The sequence below is a fragment of the Chamaea fasciata genome, unplaced genomic scaffold, assembly GCF_029207755.1.
Source record: "Chamaea fasciata isolate MVZ Bird 193981 ecotype frontalis unplaced genomic scaffold, bChaFas1.0.hap1 SCAF_8, whole genome shotgun sequence".
Classification (NCBI taxonomy): domain Eukaryota; kingdom Metazoa; phylum Chordata; class Aves; order Passeriformes; family Sylviidae; genus Chamaea; species Chamaea fasciata.
The window spans coordinates 25,958,734-25,972,793 of NW_027094093.1; the positions used below are offsets into that span (position 1 = coordinate 25,958,734).

General features: G+C 39.5%; 1 protein-coding gene across 1 annotated transcript in view; it reads right to left on the bottom strand.

The window, feature by feature from the left end:
* Positions 1-14,060, bottom strand: part of CNTNAP5 (contactin associated protein family member 5) — a 268,431-nt gene that overhangs the window by 103,705 nt on the left and 150,666 nt on the right. Inside the window, exon 11 of the mRNA XM_066190217.1 lies at positions 1,570-1,676. Coding sequence (XP_066046314.1) covers positions 1,570-1,676 — 107 coding nt within the window. The remainder of the gene's footprint in view (positions 1-1,569; positions 1,677-14,060) is intronic.

Here is a 14,060-nt window from a genome sequence, read left to right on the forward strand (position 1 = left end):
GTCTTTGAATTGGTTTCATTGTATATTTTAAGTAGATGAATGCATTTCTCCAGACTAATGTGGCTGTTTATCAGCACTGCTTGGCTCACAGGGTAGCTGGCTCCACAATCTATCTGGAATCAAATTAGCTGTTGATAAATCAGTTGTAAATAAGCTGAGCAGGTGAATAGCTGTACATCACAGGTGTGCACAGCTTAACACAAGAGCTCTCTGAGAAACTTTTCAGAGCAGTTTCACATCAGTGAACCTTAAATAACAGCAGCTATGTATGCGCCTTTGAAGTGCAGACACGAGTTGACAGAAGCAGGAGGCTTCACTAGCTCCATGGAAGTGTCTGTGGGGAAAACTAATAATGAGCCAGTTCTCTGTGGTAATGAAGGGTCTCCTTTGGACAGAAGCCACACTGAGCTGGCACAGACATCCTGAGCCTCAGGCCCCAAGCTACTACGACAGCACAGATGCAGCCCAGAGTTGAGAGTCCTTAATCACCTTTGACAGTCAATAGTGACAGCTCTCCTCCTTCCCCAGGGAGCCTCTCCTTTCTCACCACCTGATCTGCCCACCTAGTTCTGTGCCAGTCATGAGCTGGTGTAAATACTCTGCTATGGCCCTATAAGCTTTGAAGAGCTGTGACATGTTTTGGAACAACAAAAGCAATGGAGAGAAAGTAAGCCCTCTTTTTAAAACTACAAAGTCAGCCTTTTTTTTCTCCCTCTCTTCATCTGGCTTGGTGTGATTTCCACACAAAACCCTTGGCTTCCTTTGGGTTTACAATGTGGAGTTCAGGTGACAAATCTATGAACAGATCTCTCAACAGACTCTCTTGTCAGCTGCATAACCCACAAATGCTTTCACTGTTAACTAGTAAACCATTAAAGTCTCCAAAATGACAGTATGGTTGCTAATATTCTCAGCTTCAAACCACTAAGTACCTTTTCTTCTCTTCTGCTTTTTAGTTTAACAGGGAAAAAAAAAAATCCATCTCACCAATGTCATCCTATCTGCAGTCCAAGTGCTCACCAAGCATCCAGAGTGGTTACAGTTGTATTCCTGGAATTGTTAGTCTTACTCACTGTTTTTTTTTTTTTTCTCTTTATTTCCTTTGTTAGAACTGGAAGTTTACCTTCATTTTCTATTTTCCCTTTTAGTCAACCGCATGAAAAGGCTTTATTTTTTGGGTTTTCCTTTCTCTGTCTTTTACCAGAATTCAAAGCATTTTGTGCCTCTACTGTTTGATGGGGGGGGGGGGGGGTTAACTTTTAAGACACCTTAATATTCCTTTGCTGTTGATTTCAGTAGCTGAATATTTCTGTATTGTTTTTCATAGCAGCAGCCGAGAAAATAGTTCAGCAAAATTTCAAAATCATAAACTGTTGAAAACTGGGTTCTTGCAACATAGACTTTCATATGATCTAAAAACAAAGCCCATGGTGGTAAAATGACTTAAAGCCCCAAACACAGAATAAAATCAGCCAGTTCAGCCCAGCTAAACTCTACTAAATGTCTAATGAACACTCTGATTATGATGTGGACATAATACAAATGAAGACTGCACGTGGGTTTACTTACAGATGTGGCAGGTGGCTCCCATGTAGCCTGTATTGTTACAGTCACAGTAAAAGGTGGTCCAGGACTGGGAGCATTTTCCTCCATGTTCACAGTAGTTGGGTAAACATCTGAATTGAGACAATTTTAAAAAATGTAATTAATTATAAGTGTTTCTGAAAAAATAACGTGCTGGGGAAAGAAGAGAAAAAGTTTAAAACAACAGAACTGTCTCAACTCCTCATTGAGGCAAGAGTTTCCCAGGGCTGAATCGCTGTGTAATGAAATAATTCTTTCTTTCTCTGTTATGCACATCCAAGCACTAAAGAAAACAACATTTAAGCTATCCAGAAGATAGGTAAAGATCACTCTAAATAAAAACATTCCACTTGTTAGCAATTAAAGTGTCATGAACTTGGTGACCACAGAGGCAAGTAGCACGTGAAAATGTTATTGAAATCTCATTCCAGAGGAGATTCCCCTGTTCTCAGATGAAAAAGGCACCACTGTTATCAAAATTAGGCTGAGTTACATTTGTGGTAGCACTAACAGCATGCAAATCTCTGAAGTGAGAGGAAAAATATGCTTCAATTATGGGTTCTGTACTCTTCCTCATTTTAGTTGGTGTGCCTCTGAAGTATTATTGTGAAACAAATTATTAAAAGAAGAAAGAGGCACAACAGCATGCAGCTCAGGAAATGAACAGAAATAAAAGCTGTGGGAGATAAATACAATCTCCAGGACAAGAAGTGAATGCTGATCTGAACTCCCCTGGTAGAGATGCAGGCAGTGCAATAGAGTTACACCAGCTTAAATGGAAACATATTGTTCTCTTATTTGCCTTTTTTTCATTTTATTTTTTCCCTCTTACTGTATATTAATCTCTTTTACACAGTATGTCTGTCTTTTGAAAAATAAGTAACTTGTTTATACTGCTGATTCAATTGTGATGGGTGGGTGGAAAGGAAACAGGCAATCAATTTATCCTTTACACTACAGAACTCCATTAGGATTTGCTTTGCCGTAATTTGAGCTTCAAAACTCTCAGTGCCCAGATCTTTCCAGGGTGTTAGTGTGAAATCACTGTTGCCATCTTGATTTTCTCTAGCTGAAGACATGGTTTTATTGCAGTTCATCTCATCCTTAGGAGTTTTTTCTGCATTTATGTATTGCCCTTAGCAGTGGCTTTCAATCTGTTTCTTCTAGATTACATACCATGAAAACCCATTTTATGCATGCAAGCAGAAAACCTGTATGTCACTAACAGCCATCTTCACCAGCCTTCTGAGCCTCACCAGCCAAGTTTTCATCAACTTACTTGAATCCAAGTCTGTTTGGAGCTGCCAAACCTTGACAACCCAAATGAACTCATAAGGTTATGTGCCCAGAGGCCTATCAGAACAACCTCTCGTCCTCGATATGCTCTGTGCTCATTCATACAAACTTACATCTATTCATCTCTATCAGTGAGTCTAAGATTCATTCCAGAACACAGGTTCACTTGATTGGCATTTATACCATTATACATAAAATTATAAAGGTCATATAAAAATATTAACATGAAAGATTAATTATTTTTATAAATGCTTGTTCAATTACTGCAGTAATTATTTATTATTCAAATACTAGAAAAATAAGGAATTCAAGAAGAAAGTATGTTATTTGTAACTATCTGTAACATTTTTTAAAACATTTCTAAGATCTATCAGTCTTATAAAAATCATTGTCATGGCTTCTATTAATCATTGAGCTCAAATACAAAATGAGGACCGAGTATGAGAATTCCATTCCTAGTTTTCTAGCTCTCCAGGAAGCTGTTTCCGCTGCTGTGGGAGAACATCTTGTTTCTAAAACAAGAAAGAAACAAAGGGGAAGGCCAAAACCTCTGGGTTTGCCCTACCCTGATACGGCAGGAATTCTGAGAAGGGATGAGATTTTGGCAATGCTGGGCAATCATCCTGTTGGTACAGTGAGAGCCCAGCCAGCCCCTCTGCTATCAAACCTACTCCTGGCAATACTGAAATGCGAATTAAAGCTTTGGATGGATGCTGAAGAGAGCCGGAGCAGCCTTCTGGGATGGTGCAAAAAGGACTGTGTGGTGTGCCCTGCACCCTGCTGTGCCCTGCTGGACCCTGCCAGATACCTGAACCAGCAGCTTCATCCCAGAGGCAAAGCTCAGGGGTGCAACAGCTCTGTGGTGATATACGTGAATTTTCCCTCTGGGAGCCCATTTACTCATATTTGTACTTTGGTGGTGCCTGCCCTTGCCCACAGCACACTGCCTTTAATTCCACTTGCTATTTAGTGATAAACACTCCTTTCTGTCACCTGTACAGCAGCAGCTCTATTCACATCTCAGCGAGGCTGGTGAGAAGAAACATATGATGTTAATAGAGCTCTCTGGAGAGATAAAAAGAATAGTGCCGTGTTATTACCATAACTTACATCATCAGTGCAAGGGACAAATATGCTTTTTGCCTACTTTAAACTACCTTTTATTAATTAACTCAATGCAGTAGAGCTAATTACTAGCCATTTGTGGTTTGCCAAAGGCCTGTATTAGAGGCTTAGCCACATTTATTCCCTTAAAACTGTTTCCTTTTAAAGACTTTGGAAAGTTGAAGGTCACTTCTTTTTTCTACTTGTCTTACGAATGCAAACACTTTTTCTTCTCCCAACAATGCACAAAATGCAAGTCAAACTAACCATGTCAGCTTTTAATGATATTCATAAATTCAGGATTAAATCTTTTTTTTATTCCCTAGTCTATTTGCTTTAATTAGCACCAACTGCATTGATCTTGTTTTTGGTCAGATAACTAACCCTTCTAAGAGCTTTTGAAACAAATTTCTTTGCAACTCTAATAATTACCATAATCCCATTCTAGCTGAGCAGTTGTGTCTTCATTAGAAGCAATTTTTTTCCTAATTGTGAAAGAACTCAAAATTAAGAAATAGCTATAATTAAAATTAATCAAGGCATGGATAAGTCACAGATTGTTCCATCTGTGAACTGTCCTAGATACTCATGTTGAAGAATTTAAACACATGTAATTTAAAATATAAATTAATATTTGCATTCCAGTAGAAACAAACACTTTCAACAAAAAATGCAGTGGTATCACAGAACATGTCATAGACAAAAATTTGCATCAGGCAGTCCCTGACCTATTTGCAATTGAAAAGAACAAACTGCTCAATTTTTGCAAGTGACCTAAATGAAACACTTAAAAATGTAGGGATTTTCTCAATAAAGCTTGTGACAGACCAGAGACTCTGATCTTCCCCATTTATTCATATAATATATATCACAGTGAAAAATTACACTAAAAAAAAATAAGTGAAGCAAATAATTCTTTCCTTCATTCAGCCAAGCTGGAAAATGCACACCCTAGCCATCAAGCAATATTCAGAGCCTGCACGAAAGCCTTCACTGTCCTTGGATGAAAACATTCATCTCCAAAACCATATGTGTGCTTCCTTTGAAATCAAAGGACACACTGCACACACATTAGGGGGGAGAAATTTGGGCCTTTGATGGGAATGATGAAGAAATAACAATGGCAAAATTACTTGAGTGAGGAGGCAAAGGAGCTCTACACATTTGATGTTACACTTGACTGGAAATAAACCCAGTGTACTTTCAATAAGCACCTCTGAGATTTTGTTACAGTCAGCACAATACATCCAGCACTAACCTCTATTCCTCCTAAGTAAAGAGGAAGGAAAGGGAACCATCACAGAGAGAAAGAAAAAAGAATCACACCCCCTAAATATCAAAACTGTAAATATACATAATTTTTAGATGAGCACTAAGTCTCTAAAACTCAGTGCCATAACAAAAAAATATGAAATTTTGAAAGATTATCTATCAATAAAGCATTGCCTTAAATATTGTATCAAATTAATTTTATTTCAGCTTGTTTTCCTATTTACAGCCAGCAGATTTTTTCATTTATAATTAACAAAATTTAACATTAAAAGAGATGACTTCACATAGTGGGCATATATGTCTGATGAAACTCAAGGTGTTGCTGTAACAGACTATGTTTTGCTTTAGTAAAATGGTGTTTTTTCACTAAACTCAATAGATTGAGGCCAATTGCAGCAGCATGGGTTTTAGCCCTGCTGAGCAGAGCTGTAAATTTGGGAAGTTCCTTGCCAAAGGTTATTTTTGATACAAGAAATGACTTCAAGGGGAGACCAGACAATCATTTAGAAGAGAAATTTAGCAATGCTACCAGACAGACAACGTAAAACAACTTTAGAGGTTTACCAAGGGGAAAACTATGAAGATCTGGGAGCATCAGAAAAAATATTGCGAAAGCATATCCCACTCTTATTTTCCCCTGAATGTCCTTTTGTGGTAAAATAGTGGGCCAGGTGCCCTTAACTAAAGGAACAAAGAAGAGCTACCAGAACCAGAGGAAGAGAGAACAAGTGTGTAAAAGCAGTATTACAACAGGCTGCAAAAGAAGACCTCTGGTTTTCCTCAGCAGACATTTCCTCTTCATCACCACACATTCAAAATTCTCTCTCCTCTTGCAACTTTAGAAAACTTACTTCAAAGTAAGTTACAAAAACTTACTAAAAAGTCCTGTGGCATTCTTTATTTTTAAGTCATCTAAGTTTTCTTTCCTAAATTCATTATGTCATGGAGAACAAAGAAAACAAGAAATAAGAATAATGTGAACAGACAATTCTTCTTTTCCATGATGGAAATATTCCAGTTTATCCTACTGAACTGATGTAAAAAACAAACAAAACAAAAATACCCCTCAAGAGTTTATAACAAAGGTCGGTTTTTCTTCTTTGTGAGATTTGCAAAACTTGATGAAAGAACTTTTAAAATGTATTATTGTTTCCACTGTTGGTCACTTTGGTTCTGCATACCACTGTGAGACCAACATTTAAAAGATCTGTACGCTGATGTCAACAGCCCTTGGGCATGTGAGTAGCACAGAACTGTGGAGGAGGTTGTGCTGGGACTGGCACCACCGAAGGAAAAGCCTGTTACCTGTGCCTTAGATAAAAAGCATTTTTTTAAGGTTTGATTGCTTTGTTGTTAGAACACCTACATTTTTAATACAGGTAAAAGTGCTGACAGTTTGGCTTAGCATCAGCAGAAAGGATTTTATTTAAATAAATTTGAAAAAGAAAAAAGGGAAACAAATAAACCACCCTGTACAGACAGCTGTTCCATTTAGAATTCATCATTTTACAAAGCAAAAGCAGAAAAGCCATCTGCAAAAATCAAACAAAGAAAGATATGATATTATATTCTACTTGCATACTCACATCTGGCCTTTAATTTACCATGGCATTGCACATCCTGTGGATTTTTACATATCTTCTCCATTCCACTTCTGCATCCATTTTTCATTCCCCAAACCCCATTCCAGTGTTCTGCTTTGGGTTTAGTACAGAGGAAGTACAAAAACCCCAGAATTTCTCTAAGAGCAATATGATGAAAAAGAAAGATACATTTCTAACAGTATCCTAATTTTTGCTGAACAAACACAAAGCGAAGTGCTTTACAAAGTACCAAGCACGAGAAAGGGAAAATTTCTGAATTTTTTTTCCCAATTTCCTTAATTAATACATAAACTAGAAGAAACTTCAGTACCCCTGCACTATTTGTCCACTGAATCCTAAAACAGGCAAAAGAGACAAAAGACAAGGGGAAAATTTTCACCCACATCACTGAAGTCACCTTTTAAAGGTGAAACAAAACATCAGAAGAACTACTTAACTGGACCATCACATCCCTGTAACTAGCCAGGACAGTCTCTCCAGCAGCATTTAAAGGAAAAAAAAATCTAGATCTGGGTTTTCCAGCTTCTGAAGGTGTGCAGTCCAAATGCTTTGTTTTGGCTGAGGATGGAGACATAGGTGGGCAATTCTCAACCCAAACCTGGGATTTACCCAAAATCAGAAACATTTTGAAAAAGGCCATGACATTCCCTCTTATGTCTTCAGCTCATTCCAGCTTTGATCACCATCCAAATTCAAGGAATGTGATGCAAAAACATCCCACTCATTGCTATAAAACCAAAAAGGGAAAACATAGGAGGATTTCCTGCAAAGAGAAAGTAATATGCACTATAAAATAATTGTCATTTCTGCAGAGAAGGCACTGAATAATGAAGATAGAAAAACTATAGAGAATGAAAAGGATGGATGCCAAATTGGGGGTTGGGATTTTTTAATTATTCTCTCTGCAATGCACTGCAGATATTTATGTGGGGTTAAATGCAATACTAAATGTTTGATTTTTTTAATCCCAGCCTGGGACTCTAACAAAAAAATTAAAATTCACTGGACATAATTAGCCAGAGTATTTTTTCACTTGCATGGCCAAGCTGGGGGGTGAAAGGATCATATCAAGTTTGGCTTCTGCTGCAGGGCATACATTAAATCTAAGAGGAGGGTTAAGAAATATAAAAAAACACTATGCTTTTATCGGATTTATCCTAACACCCTTCACCTGCAATAGTAATTAATTTCCCAAAGGCCCATTTTGACAGTACAACACACAAAGCAATGTTAAGTTCAGCACCAAAAGTAAAGGAAGAAAAAGTAAAAAAAATATTCTTTCTTACAAGGAAAAATTGATAATAAAATATAATAGAATCTACAAAGGAAATAGGCATAAAGCATGTTTTAAAAGGTCAGCTCTATTTAGCAATGAAAAAGAACACTTTAAGCTAATATATTTAGAAAATACTATGAAGAATTTTCACAGATAAAACATGGGTAGGGATAAAAGAACAGGGACTAAGGACATTACTTGTGCTCCACAACTGAAGCAGTTGAGGGAAGCCAACTCATGAATCAACTCCATATATTTCTCCCTAATGAACTAAAACTATAAACACCAATCTCATCACAGTGATTATAATGGATACCCCATGCCCCTCTCCCCGTTTGGATTTGCTGGGAGAATTGGAATATGCAGATTGGTTTAAAAAGGGTGGTAACTTCAGTGCGTGCCTGCGTCTGTTTGCTGATACTACAGAGATGGGGCACTGCCAGGATTCAGAAGAAAATATCTGAAGTCAGGTTTGTGTTCCTCATGGCACATCACTGGAATTCCCAGGATGTCCTGCAAGATGTGCCATCCGTCCATCTGCCAAGGTGAATTCAACACGAGTATTTTTTTCCTCCCCCTCTCCCCCAGGTCACTTAAGGGAACTAAAGTCCCTGGTGTTGTCCTTGACAAGCACTGTCAGTATTTGCTACAGCAAGGGCAAGGTGCCAGCCAAGTAAAAATAGGACAGCCCAGTCAGAGCTTCATCAGCGCAAAATCAACATGAGCTGCAGCAATCTGATTAAAGTACCTCAGCAGCTGTAGACAGGGAGAGCAACACATGCATTATCTATGCAAACTTGTGAACCTGAGCCTAAAGAAAAGCAGGATCTGGCTGCCCTCATAGTTCCTTTATGGATAATGACAGGCTTAACACAAAAAAGGCTTTCCTAACCAGAAGACAACCCAGTCTAATGTACTCAAGTGCAAATCGCACATAGAATTTATGACAATAAAACAATGGAGGTGGAACACCGTGCTTCTCCATCTGCCTCAGCCCCACCTCTGTCCAGGGAAACTGTCACTAAAAAGTCCATCACTTCAAGGTATTTCAGTTCTGGCAGGAACTACGGAATCGTGACATTTCAGACTCCTTAACAGAGTTTTCTCTGTCACCGGGCAACAAAAATACCTCATCCTTTGTGATGGGGCTGAGGAGTTAAAAACATGAATGTAATCAATGTCATCATTATGGGTGTGTTCCAAGAGGATTTGCCTCAAAAGCCTGGTGAATGCAAACATTAGTCCAGCACCGCCTTGAGGGGCAAAAGAGACTATTTCAATAGGAAGTGCCAATTCAAAGGAAAAAGAGACAACTTTTCTTCTCACAACAGCTCTTCTGCACAAGTTACCCAAACGGCAATGCCTCCTAAGCACTTTTCCTTACAGACTTTGGAGGAGCTGGTAGGGGGAGCCACACCTGTTTGTGTATGCACAGAGTGCAAGAACTCCTGCAAATAGAATTTTCTACTCTGAGACCAACACTGCTAAGGAGTCTGCTCGCTGCATGCTGCATGCATGAGATTAATCAAGCCATGCCTTCAGGCTCCAGGCAACTCTGCAGCCCTTGCTGCTGTATTCCAAGGGGTCCATCTGTGGTAAGAGCAGCCAGCCCTGCTCAGCCCAAAGGGAGCATCTGTGCCGTATGATGAAGGACTGGAAATCCACTGTGTTTCTGGACTAAGGTTTAATGATTTTCTGGCACATTTTCCTAATAACCATGGTAACTCCTGAGCTGCAATATCTCTTGAGACCACATTCCTGCATCTATTCTCTGAACAGGATGCCAACCACAGCAAACAACCAACTCAGCTTCAGGACTGGAGCTAGTATTTCTAGTCACAAAATCTGGCATTCAAGTAAATTGCTGAATGGGAAATCCCAGAGCTTCTCAACCCTGTGGCCAAATTCTCAGTATTTGCATATTTGTTTTCCTACCCATTTCATTTATTTTTAAATGAGAGGCTGACTGAATTTTCCCCAGCCTATGCCTTTCGTTGTTGGCCCACACACAGACAGACCCACAAGCCCACTATTTCCACTGACACAAAGGAAGAGAAAACACAGTGCAGAACACATTAGTACTTAGCAAAATTTGCACTGAGATTCAAATGTATTTTGAGATTCGTACAGCTATGATGAAATGTTTTGGGGGTTTTTTGAACAAAAGAGGTATAGAGAGCTTCATACAATAAAAACAACTGTTTTAGAAACAGTGAGGGACTTGGACTTCCTAGTCTTAAGTTTAACACCTCCCTCCAGATTTGCTTCAGATCAACAGTGCCTCTCCTTCCATTTCCTTACTCTGACAGTGCCACAGCAAAAATGCTGATGAAATAAGTTCAAGAGCATCCCACTGAACACTTTGTCAGCTTCCAGCTATCTGTGGCTTATGAATTCACATATGCCTAACTGGCTTTTTCCTTTACATTTGACCTCTACAGCATTTAACAATATCCAGTTTGATGTTGTGTAGGATTTCAACTTGTGAGAAACTGCACATTCTTGTTTATTATTCACCTCCTTCATGCTGCTCCTCATAGCACAACTCTGCCCAGCTCTCTCCTCTCCAAGCTGAAGAGTCCAAGCCTATTTCATCTCTCCTTGCAGAGAACAGTTTGTAGCACACCAAAGAACAGAGTGTCAGTTTTAGAAAGAGCCACGAGGGCTGAATGACAGACTTACAGACTGCACAGTCAGAGCTGCACACGGCAGCTCCTCTGAGTGGCCCAGAGAGGACATACTTCCTGCCAACGGCTGGTCAGGCCAAGGAGGAAGTCAGTGGATACATCCAACTGGATTTGCATTTCATCCTTTAGCAACTAAAACAGAGGGTTGTGAAGGGATCCATACAGAGCTGTTATCTTAATTTACTAGAGGGAAGATGCTTCTGTAGTTATCCAATGCCTCAGTCCCTGCCTTCTCCAAACTTCTCATCCTCATTTGTACCATATCTGAAAGAGAGACAGGCACCTCCAAGAAGTCACAGGACCTCAAATAAACAGAGACACAAGTAGAAGGGAATCAGGTTACTTTTTTTTCAAAGAAAAAAATATGATTAACCATAATGGAGTTTAACCACCATTCTAGACATCATGAAATTTGCAAGGAAGGTATCCCAAAAAACCCCAGAGCTATAAAATCTGCAATCACATAGCTTTCCTCTGAGTTGTAAAAACGAATAATGTGTTTTTTAGAAGCAAAAAGAGCAAGTCAGGACATATGACTAGGAACTGCTGCTCCTTCTCTCCCATTTCATATATACCTACACGTATCTACAAATATCAGGTTATTAAAAGAACCCCAAACAAATGTAACTTTGGGTACACAGTCCCTACTCAAAGCTGCAGCACTGCCTTAGATTGTCTAAGAGATTGCCACATCTACCAAAATGAGCTTTCTCAAAGGTCTGAGACTTTATAAGCTGAATTCCTGCATGATTTTTTTCCCATTTTTGGTGGGGTTTTTTGTGTTTTGTGTTTTGTTTTTTGTTTTTTTTTTTTAAATTTATGCACTGTTGTTGTTGACATTTCAGAGCCTCCAAAGCAAGAACAAGGCACAGCTGTTCCAGTTGCAGGAAAACCCTGAGAGAATGCAACAGAGCTGGAGGGAACTTGGAAGATCACCTAGTCCATGCTCATACTCCAAGGCAGGATCACCCACACCCATGTTCATTATTTCTCACAGACTCGTCTAACTTTTCCTAAAGCCTTCCAGTGACAGAGGCTTGACAGTGTCCTCAGGCAGTCTGTGCCACGGCAGGTCTCCTATACATCCTGGGCAGAAAGGACGATTATTGCCTTCACTGCTGCAGCAGCCTTTCAGCACCTAAGACCACTATGCTGCCTCCCCTCAGCAATCTCTGGTTAAAGAATTTAGTCAGTCTTTCTTTGCAAGGGATATTTTCCAGTCCTGTTTTGTGGGGTTTTTTTAGTTTTTTTTTGTGTTTTTGTTTTTGTTTTTGGTTTTTTTTTTTTGTTTTTTTTTTTTTTTTTTTTTTGTTTGTTTGTTTTTGTGGGGGGGTTGTTTGTTTGTTTTTGTTTTTGTTTAGAGGGGACCTTTGAAGAAACAGTCTGGGCTCTGTATATCTTTATTGAGAACAGAAATTTAGAAGCATGACTGCTAGCAAACCTAAACACAAAATGGCAACTCTGGTTAGTGCTTACTAAACGTCATTTGCTCATCCCCCTGCTACTGCTCACTTGGACACATTCACCTGTTTTGTTCACTTGCTAATTTGTGTTACATAATTTGTCCAGCTCCCAGTAATGCCAAATTTCAAAATGAAGGCTGTAGATGATGCCAAGAGACTAGTATTTTGGTATCTGTGCTACGGCTCAGGGCTCCTGGCTAGATCAGGCCGATGGCTTCAAGTGTTTTCTTTCTAAGTTAACAGGATAAAGCACCACATGAAGAAAACAGCCAGTCTCTGTAACTGCATCCCTAATCCATATCCAGGGGGCTGTTTGGCAGGGTCAAGAAGTCTTTGCAAACACTAAAATACTGAAGAGGGAAATGAGTAAGTGAAGACACCATTAGGAAAAAGACATTCTGTTGTATGCTGTTGTTTTGGGTATTTTCTTCTCTAAAGCTAAAGTACTTGGGAAAGTCCATCTTGTGTTTGTGAAGCCCCTAACTTGCAGGTGGTGTACAGGGAGCCTGGCTATACACCTACAGCTAGAGCCTTGGTGGGCATCAAGATAATGGAGTGAATTCCTTCTGACTTACTGCGTCTATAAGCAAACAATTTTTTTTTGCTGCTTGCCACCTCCCCATCCCTTAACACTGACATCCTCCTCCCTGCAGATTAAGGGTCAGAGACAAAAAGAATTATTCCATTTTCACTGGCCTTCCTTAGTGCTCAGACTTTCTCCTAGAAGCTTTTAGGTTTAATATGTCATCCCCAGAAGCTGCTTCCTTTCCCGAAAAACACTTAAAAGTGCAAAACAGCAGGAGTGGAGACTGCATGGTTCCTGTAGCCATGGACTTAATCTTTATCACACTGAACTGAAAATAAATTCAAAGAGTCTTTTTCTTTTTTTTTTTTTTTTTGGTTAGGCTCATATCAGATGGTTTTTGGTCAGAGATGGTCAACACAGTGCACATCCTGCTGCAAAAGACTGTTTAAAGATAGCTCCTTTCATCCCCAACAAAATGTCTCTGAATTCAAGGACTTCATGGCACCTTCACTTCCAGGCATCTCTGCTTTGATACTTCCTGCTTTGTACCATGCCATGCAGGGGAAATGCCAGCATGGTGTACCAAACTGTGTTTTCTGACTTATTAATTCAATGTAAAGCCAACAAGTCCTATTGTGCACTCCTAACGGAGTATAAATCCTGAAAAGGCAACAAAATAAGAGGGTAAAAATGAAATCTATTTCCTTTTAAAGATGGAACAGGCCTCCATGGCTTAGCACAATATTGTCTTAATTTTTCTCTGCATCTCACTGGAAGGGGGATAGATGCCCTGCAGGCAGGACCTCTAACACTTCATAACATAACCAGTGCAAGCACCACAGGTTGAAACATCCCCAGAAAAGACTACGCACTCTGTATTTGGTTAATCATCATAAACATACATACTAGAACAAAGGGAAAAGAATTAGCTGGATTAGCAGAAGGCAGGCAGTGGGGATAATGCCAAGAATTCTACACATACATTGCTACCACAAAAATTGCTTCCTTCTACAGATTCTATTTTCCTGTTCCATAAAGCATTGGGAACACTTTACGGGAGCAGCTTTGTCTTGAAGCAGACAAAGAAGGGAATACTTTGCAGGGCTTATGGAACAGACACTGCTCTGACATGAACAGATTGGGGATGTCTCCTTATACAGGATGTGTCACCTAAGAAAAACATGCAGGTACCACACAAGAAGGACTGCAATTCAGACATAACTTGACCTGCAGCAGCAGGGACATCAG